This window comes from Miniopterus natalensis, chromosome 14, assembly GCF_054644295.1.
Source record: "Miniopterus natalensis isolate mMinNat1 chromosome 14, mMinNat1.hap1, whole genome shotgun sequence".
Classification (NCBI taxonomy): Eukaryota; Metazoa; Chordata; class Mammalia; order Chiroptera; family Miniopteridae; genus Miniopterus; species Miniopterus natalensis.
The window spans coordinates 23,753,893-23,779,948 of record NC_142094.1 but is presented as its reverse complement, the minus strand read 5'-3'; the positions used below and the strand labels follow the sequence as shown (position 1 = coordinate 23,779,948).

Sequence of the window (26,056 nt, the reverse complement as noted above, 5' to 3'; positions counted from 1 at the left end):
GCAGTGCAGTAATGTAGTTGATCCCAGAGAAACCTGCGAGAGCCCCCGGGAGAAGGGCAGGGCACCCTGGAATGGGTTCACCCTAAGAGAGGGGCCAAAAGAGAAGCATGTGCCTTGGAAAGCATCACGGTTCCAGCCACATCCAGTGAGCTCCCCTTAGCCCTTGCTTAGGTATTCTTAGGTGACTAAGAATCTTTGTGGGGTTGCCTGAAGAAAAATATCCTCTAGGGCTTAAAACAGTCCTATAGGGATAACCACTAAATGTGGCTCATCTGGAGACATGCGTGTAAGGGCTAGTTTTCCCTAGAAATTTGTTCAGACTCTACTGGTCTCAAAATTGACATGGGAAATCATGCCTCCCAGGCCAACAAGGCCCACTACAGTCAGCCTCCCATTTATAGCTACAATGGCCAAGATGGGGATCCTTTGATACTTCTAAATTAATTTTTATGTGCACAATTAGAAAAAGCTGGCTATAAAATTAGGCAGAATGAATGGAAAATGTTTAATTGGTCTCTCAAAGTTTCAAAAGAGGATTTAGATAAGTAGATCAACCTATGATATCATTTAGGTATCAACTCAGTTTTTTGAGGTATTAAAAATGGCTGTCCTTATTTTAAAAGGGGGATGGTCATTTGGAACTTGACTTGTCAAGGACAAATATAAATTGCAAAAGGCCTCCAAAACAAAATTTGAATCCAACTGTTTTTTGTGGCTGTCTGTGTATATCTATATATGTATGTTATAAAATGTGAGATAATTTTCTACCTCCAGGTGGTGGTGTTTAAATTAATATAAAGGCAAGCACTTGTAAGAATTGGGTATTCTAAAATTCTCAGAAAGGTAGAAATAATCCAAATGCTTTTCAAGTTCATGTGATCTAAAATGAATCCTTAGTAAATAAAAGCTAGCTTAAGTTTGTTGGTTTATGTAAAACAGACATGTCTTTATTTTGCCAGGGTTCTACAAAAATAAGTTGATGTTAATGATTGACTTTTATGTCTATGAAATATTTCTAGAGGTTATAAAATATCTTCATAAATCTGCCAAGCTAAAGAATACTAATTGTTTAATTCTTAGTTTTCATTAGAAATTGAGGTTTTAAGGCCCTCTGGAACATCTCCAAGATTTGTTTTTATGTTAGATTGCATGGAAAGCATTGTAAAATAAGTGATGAAAACTTCTACGGTATATTGTGTGGGTCAGCACTGGCTGTGAAAATTGAATAGTCGGTGCTATGGTAAACCCAACATGGCCGTATGGTTCTTCCCCGCTCCCTGGCTCATTTTTTGTTTTGGGGGGCGGATTTTTTTGCATTTAAGCTGGACTTAGATGAAGGAACTTACGAGCTAACATTATTGAAAGGAAACACCTTACACTATTGCCCAGGTTTGATGGAGTCACTTCATGAAAATGTCAGATAGGTAACTGCTTCCTTTTTCAGCAAAGTTACCAGGAGACTAAGTCTTTAAAGATCATTGGCTGTCACCTGGAGATTTTCTTCTTTTGAAAAGGACATCAAATAAAAGACACTGTTCAACCTCATTAGAAGGGACCTTATCAGGCACCTAAGCACAAATGGACATCTACCCGTCTAGACATCAAAGACTCCTTGCAGATGAGAAGCTGTTGGTTCCAGCAGTAGACAGCTATCCCAAGACATCAACAAGGACTGTATACTTATGGATTGACGTTGAACTCAGAATCCATTTCGTTAGATTGTCTTTACCTGTCTGTCAATGATATAACAATATAATAATAGTTAGACTTTTCTTTGGGTTTTCCTATATAGTCCAACTGTTTGATTACTGAACATGTATAAGGTTAATTCTCTCTTGGCTTAAATGTTATACTGGATGCCAAATACAGAACAATAAGACAGAAGGCAGAACTCAGATCATGATGGTTCACCGGATAGAAATGATTTGGTGTTTTTTTACCATGAAGGCCATAAGAACAGACTTTCATTTACCTGCCCTTCCCTTTTGGAAAAAATTTGGCCTCAACTCAGATTCCATAGTTACAGAATTGCCTCATCCCCACTGGTCAAGAAGACAACGTTGATACTGAAACTTCCTAGGAATAAGCATTCCTAGTGCTGTGAGGCCACACTATCTGACCAAAGGTTGGTTGTCAATACATCCTTCGGATCAATTTATGACCACAAGGGGGAAGTGTGGACCAAAAAAAAGGGTTCTATGGAAAATAACCTCTTAAATGGGCAGTTCTTGGTCAGTAGTCATGCCCCAGGCACATACCTTTTTAGTAAAATGTTCATCTTTGCCTTAAGCAAGCACCATCCATTGTTTCTGTGCAACTAGGTTAACACGCCTTTAAAATACACTGTAACCACTCTCAAGAAAACATGTAAGTAATTGTGTTAACTATCCTGTAACCCAATCCCAGCCTTGCTTTTCCCTACCTCCATGTAATCTTCCTTATGTCCTCTTCTTAATTACAAATGCAAAAAAGCAGCTGCAAAACTGTTATTCTGGGGAGCATTTGAGATCTTGCTCCTCAGCACATGTCGTCAGTTTGGCTCAAATAAACTCTTACAAAAATTCAAATAAAACAAAACAAAAACAAAAGCCAAGCTCTACCTACAGGGTAGCATACAAACTCCTCCAAGATCTGGTTACTACCTACTCCCTTCATTTATTTTATAGTGTTCCAATTGCTTAGAGTTCCCACACTTCCAAGTTATTTCCTACCTCCATGCCTTGGATCTTACTGTATCCTCAGCATTTAATGCCTTTTCTACCTTTCACAGCCCAACTAAATTTTACTTATCCTCTTTTAGTTCAGGAGCTATCTCCCTCAGAAAGCTTTCCCGGAAGCCCCAGGTTGTACTTATGGTCCTATTCCATGCTCTCCAAACACTGTGTTTACCCCATCTGATTACTTGCTATAGTTTAATATTATCTGTTTAATGTTATCTATATGCCCCTAAAAGTCAGAGACAGCTTCGCCTAATGTACTTTACTTTTTGTGAACTAAAACACATATACTGGGCCCTGGCTGGGTAGCTCAATTGGTTAGAGTGTCATCCTGATATGCCAAAGTTTCAGGTTTGATCTTTGGTCAGGGCACATACAAGAAGCAACCAATGAATGCATAAATAAGTGGAACAGCAAATAGATGTTTCTCTCTATTTCAAAAAAATAAATAAAACACATATACTGACTTACTAAGAATTCAGTAATGCCCTCAAATTAATTTCCATTTTCTTAATAGCAACCACATCTGCCTATATTAGAAAAATAGCAGAACATTACCTGTGAAATATTACTTATTCTGTCCACAGATGATACTTGGTATTTATATGAGTTCACAGATTCCCCTGGAGTAATTTCTGCTCCCCAACACAGTGCTTAGGAATTTACTTACCAAAAAGATTCTATTAAATTCACTGTTGAAATCATTTTAACAGAAATGAACCACATTTATTAACAACAACATAACATACATTAAATAGGATGGGACTAGAATTTTTATTATTTCAACTACTAATCTCTACCCTGTATAACAGCCTAACTACCCATTTTAGAGATTAAGAAACTGAGGTTCAGAAAAGTTAACTGCCTCAGAATCAAACAGCTGGTAGGTAGGTGTCAAAACTGAGGTTGGAACCTAGGCCTGTTTGACTCCCTGACTATGAAGACGATTATAAATTTTGCCATTGATTTTCTTTGTAATCTTTGGAGCTTTACTTTGTCTCCTATATTTTTCTATTTCTTGGTCAATTAATAGCCAGTGGTAAAAATTAGTTGCTGCCTGGCCCGGCCCGGCGTGGCTCAGCGGTTGAGCGTCAACCTAGGATCCAGGCGATCGGGGTTTGATTCCCGGTCAGGGCACATGCCTGGGTTGCAGGCTGGGCAGCCCATCAGTGACTCTCTCATCATTGATGTTTCTCTCTCTCTCTCCCTCCCTCTCCTTTCCTCTCTCTGAAATCAATAAAGATATATAAAAAAAAAAAAATTAGTTGCTTAAAGTGCTTCCACCCCCAACCTAACCATCATTGTTTGTACGTTCAGAGGCATAGATACATATATAATGAAACCTGTATTTTTATCTACCAGTTAGAAGCTTAAAATCATGTGGGTGGAAGGGCAGGAAACTGTGTTACTCTATTTATCTGTGCTGCTTTTTAAGTTATTAATGTGCTTATGACTCATTAAAAACAGTACAATAATTTGATTTCAGTGCTTACGTAGCCATTATTTGTAGCTGTTTTCCCTGTTCACATTAGTCCACTGGAACAGAAAGAATGTTCAACAATTTTAATTATTTTCAAAAATTAGAGAGTGTGTTAGGTGGTTTCTTTTAAATTTCCATTTGCTTATTTAGAGTATAATTATTAAAATTGGATGAGACCTTTGTGTTTCCCTAGTCCCAGATGAACATTTATATGACTTAAAGAAACAAAAAGGCATTAAGAATGTTAACTGTGTAATTAAGCCTTGTCCTGAGAAATAATTTTGAATCATGACAAGGAAGATCAGTTCTTTCTAAAGATGGTACATATATATGATATAAATCCAAGAACAAACACTTCATAAAACATTAGTAAGACAAATTTAGTGTTCAAAAGGCATTAACTAACTTAATTAGACACACTCCTAGAAATTTAGTTATAAGTTTTGTTATGTTTAGCTTATATGCTTTTCATATAGGCAAAAAGATTATGATAATCCAATTTTTATGTTAATTTAGAATGTCATTGGGGGTATGTGAACAACTATCGTAACTAATTTTTAGTTAATATGCCTTCCCTCCCGCAGAAGTGCAATCTCTAGATTTCTGTATCTTTCTCTTTCTCTCAGGCTCTGCATGGAACTTTCCTCTCCTCGCCTCTTGATGGTATAATACATGATCATGCGTTCATTGTCCTGTTTTTCCCTAGTTGATGTGGGTACTTCTATTTCCTTCTCCTTTTTCATCTTTTCTCTCATTATGGCCTCTAACAAGATCCTCTCCAGGGTCCCTCTGATCTCTATGCTAATAGGAAAGCACTGAAATGACTGAAAGAAGACAAAGCGGGGAGAAAATCCCCAAAGCAGCTGGGAGCCCTTATTTCTAACCATCTCTATGGAAACAATTCCACAGAGATCCATCTGGAAACAATTCTGTAGGGATCATTGGAGCAGTGGTGAGCCTGTCTCACCAAGCCTTACTTACAGGATTCAATTTGCAAATGGGAATAGTTGATAGACAATTATTTTTTTTTTTAGAAAAATAGTACAATAGGAAGTCAAATAAAAATTAGGTTTAACCTTATATAGTGTACTTTTTTAAACACTCAAAACTTCCTACTTGCTATAATGACAAAAAAGCAAAAGGAATACATGTACTAACTTCAAGTTCTTCTTAAGCATTCACACTGGCAAACAGCAGAGTGCACAATACAAAGAAATTATGGCCAAAGAAAACATCAAGGTGTGGTGATAAGAAATCATTACAATGCTTTTAGGATTTCGGCCCATAACCACACAAAGTACAGTATGTGAAAAGAATGCCAAACTCAATCAGGCAGTAAGTAGACTGTTCGAATTGAGGCACTGGATAAAAGGGATTACAGAATTCCATCTACCAAATCAGGTGGAAAGACTGAAAGGATAAAAAGTGGGGATGTGACTTGAAACAAGGAAAGAACTCCATCTAAAGTGTGAGATCTTGGAGTCTTTACTAAAACAGTAGTTATTTTAAAAAGAAGACAGTGGGGAGTGCTCACAGTGTCTGTGAAACCGGAACATCAAATTTCAGTCCTGTTCAAAAGTCTCCAGCCAATAGTGTTAACTGCAGGTCTCCTGATATGGTAACTCCAGTGTTTTTTAGGGAAAGTAACTTCAATTTGCCTAAAATGATGTTTAAGACCCTGGCCCTGGGAGTAAAACCATCTAGGTTTCAGATCCTAGCTTCTGCCACTAAAGGTGTGACCTTGGGCAATTGTTTTCACTTCTCTAGAACTGTAAATTGGGGATAATAATAATTACTATCTTTCACAGTTGTAAAGAGTCAGTGAATTGAGCACCCAGCTCAAGCAAGTCCTCAGTAAATGTGAGCTATTGTTATTACATTATCCTGGTTTTGTTGTTCTGTCTCTTGTGATGACGGCACTGTACCTTCCGCCTTTCTCAGGAGGGTATTTTGAGGGAGTGGGCTCAAGAAAGGCACTACAGCACTAAGGCTTAGCCAATTCTTACTGTCGCTCAATTGTCTTTTTTTCCAAACTGTAAGAGAAAGTTTATTTAGAAAGTCACAGAGGTAGAAGAAATGAGCGGTAGAAGAAATGGGCTTCAGGAAACAAGTTATAGAGGCAAAAGAAGCCGCCCTTGGAGCTTAGGGGAGAGAAGGGTCAGGGTAAGGTGCATTGGGGGGCAAGAAGAGGGGAATGGGAAAGGCGCAGGGCGAGCTCCGAAGAGGGAAAGTGTGCTGTTCCACACTTGTCTTGAGCAGGGTTGGGGATGAATTAAAGCCATGAAATGGAAGTTTCCATTATCTGAAGGTAACTGGCTTCCTGTGTCCACCCTACACACTTCAGATCTCATGGGGGGAAAACTATTCAAGTTTCTTCACTGCTAACACTCCTTGCACCCCCTATCCCACCCTCCACAGGCTTGCCAATGTCCGCAACAAAGTACAAAGTCTGATTGGATATTGAAGATCGACAAGCAAGTTTCACCCACATTCCCAACCTACAACAACAACCGTGTGCTCACACTCATGTCCTCCTCGCCCTCTCACTTCATGTCCGTTCCTACGTTTGGGCCTTAACTTGCATTGATCTCTTTACCTGGACTGCCCTCCATCCTTCCCAGAAATTCAGAAAGCCATTAGATGTCACTGGGAACCTTCGTGGTGTGAGAGCATAGCCAAAACGGACTTACTAGGTATCCCTTGTACGCACAATTTTCAAGGATGCAAAGGTCGATATAGAAAGCAACCCGAAGTCGGCAGTTAGCGCTGATCGGTCACTCAGGTTATGAAGTGAGAGAGATGGAAGGCAAAAGGAATGCAGAGGCCAGATGAGATTTGTAGGGAAACGTGGCAGGGAGGAAATCAAGACGAGGCCCGCGTGGGGCAGCGGCGCCAGAGGAAGGCGTCGTCCCAGGCCCAGGGCCAAAATTAGGGCTGGTGGACACTTCTGAATCCCCCCAGCGTTGAAAAACTATTTTATTGCATAACGCAAACATGGTGGACAAGGAAAACCCGCCCCTATGTTTGGCGGCAGAACCACGTGGCGCCTTTTCCACGCAGGTGACGCTAGGGTAAGGGCGGGGCCCTCATGCAATTTGTTCTTGGAGGGCCAGAGTACTGGAGACCTCCTCCAAACCAAGGCACACGGGGAGGACCACTACTACCACTTACCCTCAAAAGAGGCCAGAAAGGCGGGCTCTGAAAATGTGATGGTTGTACGGTAGGCTAGCAGGGCAGAACTCCCTGCCTCCTCCTCTATCGCTTACTCTAACGGAGGCGCCTACCGGCGCGCACGCGTACTACCTGTCGTCTGCGCCAAAGCGGGACCAGCTCTCTCGTCTCGCGAGAATGAGGCCGGCCGTTCTCCGTTGCTCTCGCTCCACCCACCCCCTCCTCGCTCGTTCTCTCCCATCCCCCCAAGCCAGTCGCTCTGCTGCGCAGCTCCCTTAGCGGTAGCCTCCACCGGAGACGGTTAGGAGGACCGTTGTGGAAGAGCGCTGCTCGAGGCGAGCGACTGCTTCCTCTCGGCAGGACCCCGCGAGCACCGGCGTCGGCGCTGCTGTCGCTCGACAGGGTATCTGAAGTAAAAGGGGGTAGGTTGGGCTGGTGGTTCTGTGAGCGGAGTCGGGAGAAGGACGAAAGAGACTGGGAGGGGGTTGGGGGGGAAGTGTGGAGGTCGCCGCTCGGAAGCGGCCAGGTTGCCCCTCACGGGCGATCTCCCACTTCAGGGGGGGCGGCATGTCGCGGGGAGGTCCTGCTAAGGTGGAATTCAGTGAATGAAGCCGAGGCCCGGAGTGGGGGTCATCCAGCATTTCCCCTTTTCCTGCTGGTTTGGCCTCCGCCATCTTGGGTACGGTGGCTGGTCCAGCTCGGCTTCCCGCCCTTCCTCCCTACTTTTTGCCCCTCAGCTTCTGAAAACCGATTTAGAAGGCCGGAGGGTGGTCAGAGCGCCCTGGAGGGGATGAGGGTGGGGAACGAAGCGAGCGGGGAGAGGCTGGGCCGTTGGGTGGGGGGAGGATCTGGGCTGGCGGGCGCGCTCCCGATGGAAATGGCGCTGGATGGGCCTGGCCTCCCACCGCGGCCTCCCTTCCTCCGCAGTCTCGGCTGGGCTACCTGGGCTGGCGGGACTGCGAGTGTCTTCTGACGCAGATTCTCAAGATGGGAGAGGCTGAAGCTGGGGGAGGAAAGCCAATGGCGACGATGGCGCTCAACTCCCAAATCCAGGACAAAGGAGGCAAAGGGCCTCCTTTGTAATTCCGCCGCCCGGTGGCTAAGGTTTTTAAGCCAGGCTTGGCCGCCGGGCGGGGAGGCGGGGGGAAGGGGCGTACTCTCCCTAGCTCTCTGGTCTCTAGGGCAGCTAGATAAACGAAAAGTCTCCGGGGAGGAATAAAGGACGCTTAGCCGGCCCTTATATTCCAGATTTGGAACTTCGAAAAGAGTACGTACTCATTTTCCAAAGGGTTTTTGTGGTGTTTTTTTAAGCTTATCTTAAACGTATTTAAAGGTTTTGTGGGTAATTGGTTTGTAAACAGAAAAGTGGGTGACTTGCCAAATAGGAATGTGAAATGGGCGTGTTTCAAATAGGTCGTCTGGGCCCAATGAACATTGTGATACGGCTTATTGAACTTTGGGGCGGGGGTGGGGTGGTTTAGTAATAGTTTTATGTAGTTTGGCACACACTGGATTAGAATTTAAGTAGGCATTTTACATTTGGGAAAACGTTAAAACAGTGATGGTAAAAATTGTGTGTGTGTGTGTGTGTAGGAATTGAGTTACTGTGCGAAGATTTGGGGGTGGGCATTAGGCTGTAAAAGTAAAATACTTCAAAATACAGTTGGTGGTTATTTTCTTTTGGTAGCTAAGCATGTTTTTTATTCAGTGTAGAGCCATTGTAAAATTTCGAACAAGAACATAGGCGTACTAAACAAAGACAAACCTGAAAGCCCAGTCCATATGGTTGTGGTGGTGTTTGGTCCTTAGAACTCAGAACTGTGTCGGTAATTTTCATTGAAGATGGTAGGAAAGGGACAGGCAAGGCCCGAGAATAAGTTTCCAATAATTCATATGAATCTTTGCAAGAAGTCTGTTATCTACTTTTCCAGCTTTAAAAGACAGGCCAGAGTTTACCTATAAAGTATTATATGATATAACAGCTTTCCTAATTGGATTGCCCTAGAAATCTTTTTTTCTGCCCTCATCTGCATCATAATACGGAAATCCACGTTATTTTTTATATTTTTAATAACCGTGTGAGTGTGTGTCCTTGTTTTGTAAACACGTGGATGAATGTAGTAATAAATTCATTCATAATCCTTTTTCGTGAACTTACCTCATTTAGGTATTAGTATCCTGTCGTCTTTTTTTTCCCTCCTTAATTGAATGAGCACTTTGAAAGGGGGAATGATTAAAAATTTCCATTTTAGTTAAGCATATCACCAGTCTTTTACCAAAATTTGAAGTTCATTATATTTTTAGGACAAGTGGACTATCATTTAGAAAGTTATTTATTGATGCATCAAACCCTTTATATATTATATACTTAAGATAGTATAATCTCTGTGATAAAGGAATTTTACATTTCATATGGCCTCTGTTAGATGCTTTTTCTAACAAACTAAACTCTCATACAAAACTGACTAAAGCTGTTCTAATATTTCAACTGCTGGTGTTTATTGGTGCTAACACTTCGAAGTCTTAAAACAGAATTGTGATTAGCCATGATGCTGTTGCAAAGAAAGGGTGAGGCGGATTATCCTGAATAATTAATAAAAAGTAGGTAGTTTCTGAGAGAGCTTTATTAAGGTACTAAAGCAGATTGTCTTTGTATGCCTTTAGAGTTCGTCTTGGTTTGGTTTTGCAGGTAGAATTCTAGACTCAAATTTGGGGTTTTGAAGAAATAATAGAACGTGCTTTCTTTTCTGTTGTGTACTCTGAACATGTGGGATGGAGAATCACCCTATTAAAAGTTTCTTCTGAATCTGGTTAACCTTTCCCCAATTTAAAATTATGTTAAGTATGGTTTTTGTGGGGGTTTTTTAATTCTCACCCGAGGATGTTTTTACTGGTTTTTAGAGAGAGCAGAAGGGAGGGAGAGAGAAACTTCTATGTGAGAGAAACATGGAATGGTTGCCTCATGTACACACCCCCACCAAGGATCGAACCCGCAACTTTTAGTGTGCAGGACAATGCTCCAACCATTTGAGCCACCCGACCAGGGCTAGTGTTGTTTTTTATAGACAGAGTACTTATTTGTTGTTCTTATATAGGCTCTCATGGGTGTAGGCTGATGTGAAAATCAAAACTAGTTTGCTTGCTGGTTCTTGTAGTAAAGATAATCCATTTCCAACTTTTAAGTTCTTAAATTTTTCATGAGGTAGTAATGCATGGTGTTAGAACAGTCCTGTTTCCTTTTAAGACTCAATACTTTTCTGTCCTTTGAAGTTCAGTTATTTCGTTTGTGGTACATTTCATTAGTTCTACAGGGCCCTTAAAATCCAGTAACAGTGGCCACCGTTGTCATGCCACAGGCCAAGCACTGAATGATTCTTAAAATGGCCCGGTGAAGTATAGGTACCACTGCTGTGTTTTTATAGTTGGGCACAGTATTTGCTTAAATTAAGTAGCTAGTGAGTGACAGACTAGGGATTCAAACCCAGTTTCTTTTGTTTGAAAAGTTCATACCAGTTATTGGTGTGCATAAGGATTAGTTGTAACGTCAGATAAATGCACATTCTCACCTTTTGGTATCTCTGTCTAGAGTGGCACCTAGGATTCTTGGTTTAAAAAATAACAGAGCAGCCTGGCCTGTGTGGGTCTGTTGGTTGGGCGTCCTCCAGGGCACCAAATGGTTGCGGTTCTGTTCCTGGTCAGGGCACGTGCCTGGTCACGCGCTCAATCCCCAATTGGGAGGTGTGCAGGAGTTTAGCCAATAGATGTTTCTCTACCCCTCTCTCTTCTCTCTAAAAATCAATAAAAATATTCAAAAGACAACAACAAAAAAGAGAACAGGGACAGAGGTGATTTGATTTATAAACACATTTGGGAAATCCTACATTAGCTTATTTTAAATGGAAGAATTCTAGGAAAGAGGAATTTTACTCTTTGCAGATGCTGCCCCTAACAGTTGCATTGATAATTCAATCATGTGAAATTAGATATTAGTGAATACTGTTGGTATGAAATAATTCTTGAGCATAAAGGAATCAAGTGAACAAATTGTTTTGTTTACAGGGGAGGAGGTGGTGAGGGAAAGTTTTGAAATAATCAGGTGAGTAGGATTCCTACAGCTGCATAATGAAATTTGTAAGCTCTGGTAAGTTTCTGCAGCTGAAGGACTTCTGCATTAGCCTCTTTAAAGTGTTCTGGAATCTTAAAAGGAAGGATGGGTGTCTCGGGAAGGGAACTGGGTGGGTAGATTCTTTTTGGAGGGGAAAAAGGGCTTCTCACTGTACCCTTTTTAATACTTTTTTAATGTGAATATATTGTCTTTTTTTTTTTTTTAATTTGTGTCTAAAAGAAAAGCAGTGAGTAAACTGGTTTTTAATATACTATCTCCAATAACTTCCAAAACAGGTGGCTTCAAAAAACACTGATACTGTTGTTGGAAGGCATTCACTTTAAGTGGCCTTTTTACCTCTTTTTTTTGTATGTTTTTATTATTGTTCAAAATATTACAGATGTCCCTTTTTCTCCCCATTGACCCCTTCCACCCCACACTCTCCTTTTACCTCTATTTTAAAATTAAACCTAATTTAGTTACTTCTAAAATTTACTCTTGGGGAGTGTTTGAATCAGAATTAATTACAATAGAGATAAGAATTTCCCCCTTCAAAAACAATTTGATATGTTCAGAACTATAGTGCATCTAATAAATTTATACTTTTGTGATGCCATTTTTTCCAAATTCAAAGATATACTCGTACTTTTGACTTGGGCTCTTAACGTGAGTGGATGGTTGTGCTTGTGCAACTTTTGAGTGGTCAAGTTTGAAAGAATTTGCGGAACTATTCAAGTGAATAATAAAACATGGAAAATATGAATGAAAATTCGAGAGATGAGGAAAAGGTAGAGTTGGTACTAAATGGCAGGGTTAAGAAATAGGGAGAGTTCGAAGACTTAGAGTTGAATTAGGTAAGCTTTCTTAAAATTAGGCAATATATAATATTTGATCCTTAGAAATTCAGTACTTTTTGGTAGGAGGCGTCAGGTTTCACTGCCTTTTCCCAGTCTTTTTTTGCCTACCCCAAAACAGGTGTACCACTGTATTGTAGCATTGTCACCAGAGTCGCTGAGATGTATGTTACATTTCCTATTACACACCACTGAGAGGTGTTTCTTCGGTACCTCTGACAAGAGTATATTTTGATTGACTGCTTTATGTGCTTGTTTATTTTTTTATAGCATTTAATCAAACGGTATTGAGATGGATTGGGTTATGAAACATAATGGTCCAAATGACGCTAGTGATGGGACAGTACGACTTCGTGGACTGCCATTTGGTTGCAGCAAAGAGGAAATAGTTCAGTTCTTTCAAGGTACCTCTAGTATTAGTCAAAGTTTAGTATTGTGATTTTATTATATTAAACTCAATTTTTAATGTGCAAAACCCATTTGTTTTGGGGACTTTTGATTTGAGTATATCTTGGTTAATGCATAAAGTTATAAAATTTGCTCCAGTTAATATTCAATACAGAATGTGTAGGATATGTAAAACCTGACTAATGTGCAATAAACGTAATTGAGAGTAATTATATGTGATGAACCATGAATTAGCATATGGAGCATAGTTAAGTTTGATTTGAGCTTTTTTTTTTTTTTTTTGCTTTTTTTTTTTTTCCATGTAATATAGGTGGGCTGTTAGAGTGTGTAATTTATAAAGACACTGGTAGCAAAAAGAATTATGTAATCCAGTATTTGAAAAAAATCTTCCATTTGTATTATGGGGTGATGGGGAACTAAGCATTTTGTTTTGTTTTGTTTAGACTTGTTTTAAATATTTGATTCAGATGGGAATGTTTCAGCCTTTAACACTGTTCCCCTTGATGGGGTTATTTGTCCTTGGGTTAAAGGGTTGGAAATCGTGCCAAATGGGATAACATTGACGATGGACTACCAGGGGAGAAGCACAGGGGAGGCCTTCGTGCAGTTTGCTTCAAAGGAGATAGCAGAAAATGCTCTGGGGAAACACAAGGAAAGAATAGGGCACAGGTGGGGATGGAGAGTTTGGGATGGTGTTAAATTTTTATTTTTGGGGGTTGTGGGTCACTATTGCTTAAGTGGGGGGGTACCAGTAACATTTTTCTGGGGTAGTTTAAAACAATTGATAATTATCTAAATTTAACTTGGAAACTACAGATTTGGGTGGGGAATTAATGCTAATAGTTTGCTTAAATTAAAATTAGATTGTTTCCATTTCTCTGTAGGATGTTGATACATGCTTTTTTATAATCAACTATTTTCTCTAAACACCTATCTTGTGCTTAAGGAAACAAGCTAAAATTATATTTATATTTCAAATGACTAATTTGTCTATGTAAAACTTAAATATTATTTAAGTTTGTAGGTGTAAAAATGTTTTTATGGTGTATTTAGGCAATTTAAATTGGGTTTTGTATCTAGATACAGAAAAACTTACTGCATTTTGCCCAGTATCTTATTTACTCTAATACATTTAAGCTGAAACCAGTACCTTAAACCATTTTTAAATAGGTATATTGAGATCTTCAGAAGTAGCAGGAGTGAAATCAAAGGATTTTATGATCCACCAAGAAGATTGCTGGGCCAGCGACCAGGACCATATGATAGACCAATAGGAGGAAGAGGGGGTTATTATGGAGCTGGGCGTGGAAGTATGTATGACAGAATGCGGCGAGGAGGTGATGGATATGATGGTGGTATGTGTATCTAATGAACAAAGGTTCTGTTGTCATTTTCTTAATGTTTCTGACACTTTGTCAAGAAATACAGAAATGGCAGTAATTTCAGTACCTACTAGGTTTTAAAACCTGTTCATGAAAATATGGATTCCCATGGCCAGCTGTGGGGCTTGATTGATGCACATATTGGCACCTAGATAACATATACAGAAATTAAAATGAAGATATTGGCATGTTTGGACATTTTCTGTTTTGCATCAGGGTGAAATTAATTTAGATGTCTAAATGTATCCTTTTGAGATTTTTAATTTCTACCAAGTGTTAACTGCTTTTTTCACATGTTGGGAGTTGCAAACTTGTAATAATACTTTAACCAAACTGCTTACCACAGAGTATGTTTTTGTAAACCATAAAATTTATATCTTTAAAGTATATTCATGTATTTCTCAAATTACACAGGTTATGGAGGTTTTGATGACTATGGTGGCTATAATAATTATGGCTATGGAAATGATGGCTTTGATGACAGAATGAGAGATGGAAGAGGTAAACTAAATATTAAAGACATATTCTTAGGTGAATTTTGGTACTTGCTTTACAACTACTTGGTAGTAATGTAGTTGACTTACATAGTAAAGTCAACTCAGGCATACTTTAGTGTATTTCCTACATAGGGCTTTATATGTATATATACATACTGGTAAATGCTCCATTTGCTGTTTAGAACAACTATAAGTGTTAAGGTCTCTTGGGGTTGGCAAAAAGATTGAAATAGGGGAAGAAATAGTTTATTGAAACGCTTTCCTTACATATGTATCAGTTTATGATCTGGAAATGCTTCTTTAGGTATGGGAGGACATGGCTATGGTGGAGCTGGTGATGCGAGTTCAGGTTTTCATGGTGGTCATTTTGTACATATGAGAGGATTGCCATTTCGTGCAACTGAAAATGACATTGCTAATGTGAGTAATTTTAGTAATTAGTTTTATATTAATCTCGGTATCTAAATTTTAAAGCATTCTTAATATTCTCATTTTTGTTGTTTTGCTATCAGGATCCCTTTAATGTGACTAGATATATCTTTATGTTCAGTAGTTGATTAATATTTTTGTGTCTAAACATTTTGTGCTGACCTACGTAGGATTCAAGCAAGTTAATGCTACAGTCATGAAGTCCAGTTAAGAATTTAGTGAAAGACTGTCAGCATAGTGGCGATGACTGGGAGATTGTTTCCCTTGTGTGAAGTTTTGAAAGAATAAATATGCTATTAACAAGTGAAAAGTTTAAGTAGTTAGGTTAGGTTTTCTAGGCTATGTGACAAGCTGAAAATAATGGAAATAGATGCTGCTATTGATTTGAAACTGGTTGGTTTCATATTGTTTAGAGAATCAGCAAACTTCAGTCCATGAAGCCATCCATTCACATCGATTTACTTATTGAGTTGTTGGCTCACAGTGGCCTACAAAGCCAAGAGTATCTACTGTCTAGATCTTAAAGAAAATTTTTGCTCTAGCTCTTACTGGGAACCAATTGGCCTGAGTTCCAGGTACCTTTTAGAATCGGTTAAACCTGGTTAATTTGTGATTAGAACTGAGTGATATATTTTGGGAGCTATCCAGTTCCATCATTCGGAATCACTGAGCACCCAATTTCAAATACCTTTCTTGGGAGTGGGGGTGAGGTACTTATTCTCCCTGTCAGGAGTAGGGTTTGAGACTTTTTCATCTGTTTCGGGTAACTGTTCTCTACATTAGAAATATTTTTCTTTTCAAATTTAATATCACCTAGCTTATTTTAGAAGATAGTTTCTATGTTTTCCTAGTGTAGTCTTATGTTCTTAGAATCTCTGGTGTTGATGTAACTGTTAGCCTTGCAGCGGGGCGGTAGAAGGGTTTAACAGACGAGGAAAAACCAAGGTTATGTGGTAGTTTCAATAATATAGAAAAGTAGCAAGGTTTTTTTTCTTTAGTTCTTCTCACCACTAAATCCAATACGAGTGCATATTGATATTGGAGCTGATGGCAGAGCAACAGGAGAAGCAGATGTAGAGTTTGTGACACATGAAGATGCAGTAGCTGCCATGTCTAAAGATAAGAATAACATGCGTGAGTAGTATTCTTGGCATGCTAGCTTGTTTCCTACCTGTGAACTTGTTTCTTATAAGTTCAGACTTTTATAGCTTTCTAGGGGGCTTTTATTGAAGCATTAATTCGGACTCTTAAATACTTGACATAATTAGAGCTTAAGCTATTAAAGGGAGAGATATGTTTCATGCACTTGTCTGAGTTCCCATGCCTTTTGCAAATTAATACCACTTCCTAAACTATACATTGATCAACTTGCACAAGTGATTCCCAAATCTGGCTATACATCAGTCACTTGGTGCTTAATAAAAAGTTTTCCTGGACATTACTCTTAAGATTCTAATTCAGTTCTGTGATTGGGCCTAAAATATATTTTTGAGAAAGTATACCAGCTGGTTCTGAAGTATGTATCGGTCCTTCTTATAGATAAGCAAACTTGTTCAAGGTTATACGGTTTGAACAAAGACTAGATTTTATCCCTGCCCAGCATTCGTTTTATCACTCCCCTCAATCTGTAAGGGTACACTTAGGTTTAACATTAGTTAAACTAGTTATTATTAGTAAACATTAGTTATACTTTGATAAATTTGATCCGTCGTTTCTTTCCTGTTACTCTTCATTTCCTAAAGAACATCGGTACATTGAACTCTTCTTGAATTCCACTCCTGGAGGCGGCTCAGGAATGGGAGGTTCTGGAATGGGAGGCTACGGCAGAGATGGAATGGGTATGTAAAGTTTTTTTAAGTAAATGGAGTTGAGTTAGACACTTAGCAATCAACCTCAAACTTGTTTTTTTTTTGTTTTGTTTTTTTTTTTTTAAAGATAATCAGGGTGGTTATGGATCTGTTGGAAGAATGGGAATGGGGAACAATTACAGTGGAGGATATGGGACCCCTGATGGCCTGGGTGGTTATGGTAAGTGTCTTTGGTTGCTCTGGTTCAGTTTGTTATTCCCCATATATAGTGCAGACTATCTTCTACATTGATAACTGCCTACTAAACAATTCTTAATGTCTTTTTTCCCTAAGGTCGTGGTGGTGGAGGCAGTGGAGGTTACTATGGGCAAGGTGGCATGAGTGGAGGTGGATGGCGTGGGATGTATTAGAGCATAACCACCAACATAATAGTCCTGACAACAGCATCTGGTCTACTAGACTTTCTTACAGATTTAATTTCTTTTGTATTTTAAGATCTTTATAATGACTGAAGGAATGTGTTTTCAAAATATTATTTGGTAAAGCAACAGATTGTGATGGGAAAATCTGTTTTCTGTAGGTTTTATTTGTTGCATACTTTGACTTAAAAATAAATTTTTATATTCAAACCACTGATGTTGATACTTTTTATATACTAGTTACTCCTAAGGATGTGCTGCTTTCATAAGATTTGGGTTGGTGTATTTTATTATTAGCTCTACCAGAAGTATTACAATGTAATTTTAGAGGACAATGGTTCACTTCTGCATAAGCTGCAAGTCTTAAGGAGACACCTGGAATAGAGCTTGGAAAATAGTGTAACTCTCATTTCTCCTGGACAATACTGTAAATATATAATACCTAAAGATGGGTTTAGATGGTTTCAGGAGTATAAATTCTGCTAATTCTATATTAGTCTTTTTCAAATGTCACTTGTCAGGCATAGCTCTGAAATGTTAATGATCTAAGAAAGAGGTACATAAATTTCTGAATATTCATAATTGTGTTACCCAAGGATGGGAGTGTTGGAAGTTAAAATTCTAGCCCTAGATTTTAGAATAAAATCTCCTTGGCACTTAACTGAAGTACCAAAAAAATGTTTCCAAAATGATGGAAGTTATCTCAAAAATGTCTTGACTAGGTTAAGGTTCTAAGTGACATGAGAATTCAGTACAAAGGTATTAACTATGGAGTATATAATTCTCACAGATGTATTTTCAGTTTAAGCCCAATAATTAAAGCATATGTTTGGTTTTTTTAAATAACTGTATAAATACCTTTAAAAACGTAAGAGACAAGTCCATGTTGTAGTCTTAATTAAAATGAAAGTCCTACAGTTGGATTTTGTATCTGATATCTGTATGGAGTTTTAGGGCCATTGTGTTAAAATACTATATGTAGCAAGGAAAAGGTGCTTTTTACTTTTAATCCCTTTGATCAATATGGCTTTTTTCCAGATTGGCTAATGGATCAAAGTGAAACCTGTTAATGTGAATTCAGTTATTGAACTTGTTACTTGTTTTTGCTAGAAATGTTAATGTAATAAATATCATTGTGGGAGATAATAGTATGGCGTCTGTCCTAGAATGCTTTGTGTCAATTACTGATTATAAATCGAAGGTACTAAGTATGTCTAACTGAAGATTAGACAAAGTGACTCCTAAGGAGTGATTTCTGCTTCAGAGAAGGTAGCTGTGATAGCTTAAATGGAGCCTATCAACTAAAGCAATGATTCATCTTAATGCCTATACCCACTCTTCGCCCATTTAAATACTACTCTCATACCACTTAAATATTTTTAGAGATCATATGTGCTTTTATTTTCCCAGGAGTACTCATTAAAATCTTTAAGCAGTAAGAACATGAAGTGTTATCAATGAAAGTTGCCCTTCAGCTATTTTTTCAAATCTTTTATTTGGTTTATAAAATTCACATTTTAAAACATTACAGGGTAGAATTACAATCACAATTCCTTGGCACCGTGATAGCATTATTGTGGTAGTACTGGCTAGATGAGGGAATGGTATGTGAAGTTCACAAATCTTACTTGAAAAGCAAAGTCTTAAGTTCACAATCACAAAGTACAAATTGAAAGTTTTGGAACATAAAATTTAAAACTGGTATAAATGTTTTTGTGTGTTTTTTTAAAGAGCCAAAACAAAATGGAGCAAACTGTATTACTGTCATAAAAGCTTGCCTACAAAAATCTCAAATTGGTGATACATGAGTTTTGAATGGCAAAGAATTTTAAGGGTAAACCAGCCTTGGAATTTAAGCAAAAATCACATTTTAAAATTTGTTCTAAATACAGTAATAAAAAACACCTAGTGGTTGAAATTTTTCTTTTTGCTTTTTCTCATTTTCAGCAATCAAAAATGTTCATCCATCAATATAAAATAGTTTCAAGAATATAATATATCTCTTGGAAACATTTCTATCAGAGCATTCAAGAAAGACCACCTAAAAATCTGTTGGTTCTTACCAGAAGACCTCAAATTGGATTATGGAGAAAATCTTCAAGTAAAATACTAGTGTCATACTTTGGCAATTTAGAAAAATAAATTTAATGAATGTACTCTGAGGAAAGGATCCTGCAAAATAAGTAGCCCCCATCCTAGGGAGTGGGGAGGGGTGGCCATTATTAAATTCACTAATATAATGCTCCTAATATGACATTGTTTGAAAGGTTCACAGGCTTAAAAGTGCATGGCTAGAATTTGAAGGGAAAAAATGTAGGGTCCCTAGTAATGATGCCATTCAAGTGATTGTGTACAAGGGTAACTTGTTTTTTACAGATTAAGTTCTTGGTATGCTGTAAGCACTACAATGAATTAGTGTTTATTCAGTCATGCTTGATTCATGGCAGAGCTGGCACATCTTTATCTGCTAACCGACTGACCCTGGTTTAGAGGTGCTCAGTATATGGTGAATTTTTTTAATATGTCTCTTGATTTCAGAGAAAGGAAGGACGACGGGGGTGGAGAGAGAGAAACATCAATGATAGTCATTGATCAGCTGCCTCCTGCATGCCTCCTACTGAGGTTCAAGCCTGAAACCTGGGCATGTGCCCTAACGGGGAATTGAACCTCAGTCTCCTGAATCGTAAGTCAATGTTCAACTGCTGAGCCACACCACACAGGCTATGATGAATTTTTTACTCTATATACTGCAGTAGCAGACCACTGCAATGTAATGCTTCTTAAAAGTTACTAGAAAGATCTACAAATAGCATTTTAAGGTAAAAGGATGCTGCTTTAACTTTCTTTCAAGATAAGGAAAAGGTTGAGGCAAAACAATAACCTCTTTAACCCCGCTATATCTGAAAGGTATCAGCAACTACATTAATTTTAGGAGGAAGACCAAATGGGAAATTTTACAGGCTAAATATTGGCCTTTTCTAATGCAAAGTGAGCAGAGGGAGGGGGGGAAGGAAGGGCCAAATAAATATAGTTGACACCAAGCTAATGGGAAATCTGTTGAATTGGAATATTAACACTTGTAAAAAGTTCTACACCTTTCCAATCTTTCTCTGAGAACCATGAAGCTTTAAAGTGCATTAAGAAAATCATAGGCACCATCAAATATCAACTTGACCATCTGGAGAATAAAACAATCTGAAGCCCTGTTTTTAAAAAGGCCTTTATAAAATAAGGCAAATGTGTTAGCTATGCTATCTGGCCTTTCGATGGCATTAACAGTTATATGATCATTACGTGAATTAGGAATTAGGTTAAAGTTATTTTAAAGCATGCCCTGTAGAAAAAATTTTTTTAACAATGGAAAGGAAATACCAAATTATACCACCTTTTAATTCCCATGAATTGTACCAATACTGTCTGAAAGCTGCTTAAGGGCTGTCTGAATGTATTGTGCACGTGTTCATACATAACATTCAACGTAGGTACTTTCATTCGATGAGGACTTAGTTCTAGTCTTACGGCAAATTAGATGAGCATCTCTGAATCAGCAACGCATGACAGGAATCACAAACCCGCACTGGCTTTGGTGAAGAAGGCAACGGCAGTTCGTTGTCAGAGCAAGCATTACAGAAAATTTCCCCACAGTTTCTACAGTGGTGCTATTAATTGGAAGGAAAAAAAAAATCAGAAAAACTGAATAAAAAGCCATATTTGCACCAAAACTTTTGTACTCTCTACTTCCCTTACCTTTCTCTTAGAGAGTGAGAACTCCTTTTCACAAAGCTTACAATGTGTCGCTTCTTTATCTTTCAACCAAACCAGTCCCTAGTAGGAGGAAAAGTGTAACTTAATGCTCAAATTGATAACACTAAAAATTACATGTGAAGACACTTCCAAAAACATATTACAAGAATGTTTACAGGTGTGGAATAAAAATTGAGTCCTTTTTAAGAAATATATACTGAAATAGTTGCAGACAATGTGTGAACTTCAAAATCAGTGAGGAGAAGGGAAGGGATGTGGGTTGAACAAACAAAAGATTGGTCATATATAGGTAAATACTGAAACTAGGAATGGTTTGTTTTACTCTCTATGATTATATATGTCTTAATATTTCCATGATAAAATGTTTTCTAAAAATAAAAACCTATTACTGATGGGAGTTTTAAGAACCTTAAGAGATTATTTAGTCTAACAACATTTAAGGATAAATTTTCACTGAAATGCATTTGAGTTCGGCACTAAGGTACACCTTATACACAATTCCCTAAAACTTAAAGAGAATTTGGAAATCAGATACTTGAGCTAAGACTTCACCTTAAATTCAGTTTTACATGGCCATTAATTTCCCTCAAGTTCTGTAACCCATTTCTTTTTTTTAATCCTCACTGAAGGATATTTTTTCCATTGCTTTTTAGAGTGGAAGGGAGAGAGAGAAATATCGATGTTAGACACTCATCAATTGGTTGCCTCCTGCACACAACCCAACCAGGGCAAGGGATGGAGCCTGCAACCAAGGTACATGTCCTTGGCCAGAACTGAACCCAGGACCCTTCAGTCCATAGGCCAATGTTCTAACCATTGAGCCAAACTGGCTAAGGCTGTAACTCACAAATTTAATAGCTACTGTGTAGACTTCAGTATAAGATGTAAGTAGTCTTAAACAGGTGGGAGTTAACTTGATACCTAAAATTTCTAACTTGATCCATTCTTAGCCAACCAGGATCTTGGCTAGAAAGAGCATTTTTTGGCCTTATAAAAGTAACTGTTGGATGGTGTCAGTTTTATAATGAAAAGACCCAGGTGGAAGGAGAGTCCTCAGTGCTTCTGACCTCTGGGGCATAGGGACCTTTATCACCTAAGTAAAGAAAATTTCTCAAGCAAAAAAGCCCATAGATACATTCTCCAAAATCTGAGTTTTCTTGAAAGATTCCTGACAAAATTGTCTCAAAAAAATAATCCAGTTTCACCTGAGCACCATAACAAGGGAAGTGACCTGCCAAATGCCCCAAAGCCAACTAATGGAAGCAGCTTTGCTTCCTGCCTAGCTTTGCCTGTAAGGGATGGAAACCCTGATGTGAAGCAGATTTCCAAGCAGCATTATTTGATTCAGAGATAACCTTTCTGACAGGAGGGCTAGGCCTTTCAGACTCACTGTAATTTGAATTTACCCTGCCTGTCTCCCAAGGAGAAAAGCTGTGTACTCTAGGGCAAGCCTAGTGTGTCAGCTGGAAGGGACCTCAGAGATCAGCACCCTGCAGCTCTCATCAGATAAGAGCTGTAGTTGGAGAGCTGTAGTTGCTTTCTCAAGAAAACACAGCTGTTTACAAGCAGAGCCAAGACTGGAAGAGAGCAAACTATTACTCCGCAAACAAATAGCCATTTTTCTCTGCCAATTTCCAGAATGTCAGTCACCCAGCTCGTATACCACCACACAGGATATTAGAGGATCGTTTTTCTGGAGAAACAACTTCCCCAGAGGAAAGTCCTGTTGATACTACCATTATTTGGAGAGGGTACCCAACAGTTTGCTAATTAACAGATCTCTCTAAGCTGAAGCCTACCAGTCTATAACAACCCACCCCCATCCACCCAACCATCACACACAGGGCACCCAAGGTTTTTTGTCTTTTTTTGAAATTGGGGGATTATCCAACATTTGGGGAATGACGGGCATGAGGTACTTTAGCCAAAGAAACATTCAGAAGGCATACAGAATGCAAATCAGGAGAAATACAGAATGGCAGTAGCAAAAGAAAACTTTACACACCCTAGCCACTTTGGCTCAGTGGTTAGAGCATGGTCAAGGGCACTACCTTGGTTGCAGGCTTAGTCCATGCAGGAGGCAACCAATTGATGTGTCTCTCACATCGATGTTTCTCCCTTCCTCTCCTCTCTCCCATTCTCTCTGAAAAGCAATGGAAAAAATATCCTCCGTGAGGATTAAAAAAATATATACTACAGAAAAAAAGGTTACTCTGAGCAAGTAATCAGATAAAATCCAGAATGTAGTAAACTGTAGGACAGCTGTCTCAGTCCCAACAACTGGTCAAAAAAGAAAAGCACATCACAGGTAAATCTATTTTCATACATTTGAAAATCTGGACACCTAGGTAATATTTTGTTAAAGATAGACATGAATGGAAAAACCACCAATGGTTAACAGAGTACAAGATTGTTACTATAGGGAGGAGAATGTAATCAGGGAGCACATGTGTTCTATTTTATAAGCTACAGCAGAGGGTATGCCAGTATTTTAAAGATGTGCTATATGTCTCTTGTATACATGATATCTTTAACAGTGAAAAATCTTTCACAGTTTAAATGACAATTGGGCAAACATTCCTATCCATCCAAAATAAAGGCATATGCAGATGTGCAAATTCTTAAAATCTCTATCCTTGTTCACCACTTTCCAGGAAGCTACTGAAGTATGCATTGACCAAAACAAGGGAGCAAACCAAGAAAGAAGTTACGGGATTCAGGTAACAGGAGCTCTAACAGAGGAAGGGTAAAGGGAACTCTAGGGGCAGTAGAGCAGAGAACATGACTCAAAGGAAAAAAGAACCAACCAGTTACCTGATTCACTGACCATGTACAAAACATCAAGAAGCATTTTATACAAGTAAAGGAAATGGTGATATTCAAATACAACTGAATTTTTAAAATAAAAGGCAATTAACTCCAGAGGAAATAAATAGTTGAAAAAAGAAAATATAATTACAATATATTACTTGGCCCTGCAAAGAACAGTATTTAAATAGTTATAATAAAGAATATAAAGTGAATTCCACAAAAACTTTTACTTAATTATACTGAGAGGACAGTAACGAGGAGACACACCAGAGAGTGAGTGAGCAAAACTCATCCATCATGTTAACCAGGAAATACGTAGGCCTAAAACAGATCTTAAATAAATTAAGAACAAACAATATATACTGCATGCTGTTTAGAAATAGGGGGATAAATGCCTGAAGAAACAACTAAAAGAATTGGAAGTAGCTCCCTTTAGGTGGCAGGACTTAGGGTGGGCAAGAGACAGGATAAAGAACAAGGGGCTGCTGCCATAATTTGTTAATAGCACTATTTGACTTTTAAAATTATTTTCATGTAACACTGATTTAAAAAAACAAAACAAAAACCAAAATGGGTAGTTTGTACAGGAGGAAGCCAATTGTCACTAAGTGCTCACAGAGACTATTTTCTCCTGTGTAGTAGAAGGCATTCTTGCATCCATCCAGACACATGAGAACCATATGCTGATAAATTGTACCAATCATGTTCACATATTTTCACCTACCCAACATTCAAAGCAACACTATGCAAAATCGTAAGCCCATTTCAGAAGAAGAAACACTTCATGAGGATATGTGACTTGCTGAAGGTCAAAAACTAGTAAGTAATATACTAGATTCTCCAATTCAAATTTAATTCTATCGTGCTACGCTTTGTAGGAAAATGGACAAAATTATTTCCAAGGTCATTTCCAACATGAAGATTATTAAAATGTTATTCTAAAGGTATAGGGAAGAGCTGCATCCCCATCACCCAGGCTCCCCATTCAGTGTTTCGGCCTCTATAAATCCTGGGATTCAATAAGATACCTTAGATTTATGTAGATCTTTACCTTCTATTGAAGACTTTCACATATATCTTATACCTTCCTACTTGAGGAAAACACTTTCTACTCACCTGCAATGCTTTGTTGGCTTCCTTTATATCTTCTATTTTAAGCTTTGATCTAAAAAGATTACAAATAGGTCCAAATTTCAGTACACATATTTAAATACAGGACATCTAATAATTCATTAGAAAGGTATTGCTTTTACACAGGATATAAAATTGTATATACTACATGATTCTAATCTTTGGACAGTGGGATTATATTTTATATTTTCCTATATTTCTAAATGTCTGAAGGCAAAAATGTGTTTTTTAAATTTAAAGACTGCTTTTTTAAAGAATACTGGCATTTGCATGTGGTTATGACAATATAAAATATTACTAATAGCTATCATTTATTGACTTATGATATGCCTGACACTCTACTATAACTTTTGCATGCATAATCTCATTTAATCTTAAAAAAGCTATTTTAAAGATAAGAGAGTGAGTTCTGATGAGGTTTAGTGACTTGTGACGAGTTACAGAGGTGGTAACTGGGGAAGCCAGGATTCAAACCCTGATCTGTGTGACCCCAAACTCCACATGCTACCACTGTACACATTAGTCAATGCCTACTTAGTTGAAGGAAAAAAGAGAAATTACTCGCTAAGTTTGTTGCCAAGTTCTTGAAGAGCTTGCTCCTGTTCATGAGATATTTTTTTCAATTGCTGATTTTCATCCTGGAGGTTAAGGAACTCCTTCAAAACAATAAAAAAAACAGAAAAAACACAATTTAAAAGAAACAAGAAACTCCACATTGTATGTATACCATTAATTAGGAACACAAATCCTTTAGCTTTTTATAAAAAACAGAATTGACTGACATCTCAGCGGGGGGCGGGAGGCTGGAAGAAATTAATCAAAGAACTTACATACATGCATAGCCTACAGACAACAGAGCAGTGAAGGCCTGGGGTGTGGTGGGCAGAGTGGGTGAAGGGGGCAAAGGAGGGAAAATGGGGGACATCTGTAATGCTGTCAACAATAAAAATAAATTTTAAAAAGATAGAATTATATGTCCAAAGCTCTTTAATAGCTGCTCTGTCAACTATCAACTATTTCCCATTCATTTAATCTCCTTACTCATATTTTTAAAGATGACTAGTATATTGTTTCCTTGA

At 38.3% G+C, this 26,056-nt stretch overlaps 2 protein-coding genes across 11 annotated transcripts in view; one reads left to right on the top strand and one right to left on the bottom strand.

Moving 5' to 3' along the window:
- Nucleotides 1-18,419, top strand: part of HNRNPH3 (heterogeneous nuclear ribonucleoprotein H3) — a 79,531-nt gene extending 61,112 nt beyond the window's left edge. Inside the window, exons 1-10 of one of the 8 annotated variants that reach the window (XM_016198392.2) lie at nt 7,687-7,771; nt 12,598-12,731; nt 13,266-13,404; nt 13,906-14,090; nt 14,532-14,618; nt 14,919-15,034; nt 16,042-16,177; nt 16,786-16,881; nt 16,979-17,071; nt 17,185-18,419. In XM_016198392.2, the coding sequence (XP_016053878.1) occupies nt 12,620-12,731; nt 13,266-13,404; nt 13,906-14,090; nt 14,532-14,618; nt 14,919-15,034; nt 16,042-16,177; nt 16,786-16,881; nt 16,979-17,071; nt 17,185-17,261 (1,041 nt within the window). In that variant the 5' untranslated portion in view covers nt 7,687-7,771; nt 12,598-12,619 and the 3' untranslated portion in view covers nt 17,262-18,419. Of the gene's footprint in view, nt 1-7,606; nt 7,791-12,597; nt 12,732-13,265; nt 13,405-13,905; nt 14,091-14,531; nt 14,619-14,918; nt 15,035-16,041; nt 16,178-16,785; nt 16,882-16,978; nt 17,072-17,184 lie in introns of those variants that run through there. The other 7 variants (XM_016198393.2, XM_016198391.2, XM_087824389.1 and 4 more) reach the window with 7 other exon arrangements.
- Nucleotides 18,420-20,678: 2,259 nt separating this feature from the next.
- RUFY2 (RUN and FYVE domain containing 2) overlaps nt 20,679-26,056 on the bottom strand; it is a 32,176-nt gene continuing 26,798 nt past the window's right edge. For all 3 annotated transcript variants that reach the window (XM_087824388.1, XM_087824386.1, XM_016198388.2), the window contains 4 exons: nt 25,539-25,633; nt 24,963-25,011; nt 21,018-21,095; nt 20,679-20,929 (listed from right to left, as the gene is read on the bottom strand). In XM_087824388.1, the coding sequence (XP_087680514.1) occupies nt 20,786-20,929; nt 21,018-21,095; nt 24,963-25,011; nt 25,539-25,633 (366 nt within the window). In that variant the 3' untranslated portion in view covers nt 20,679-20,785. The remainder of the gene's footprint in view (nt 20,930-21,017; nt 21,096-24,962; nt 25,012-25,538; nt 25,634-26,056) is intronic.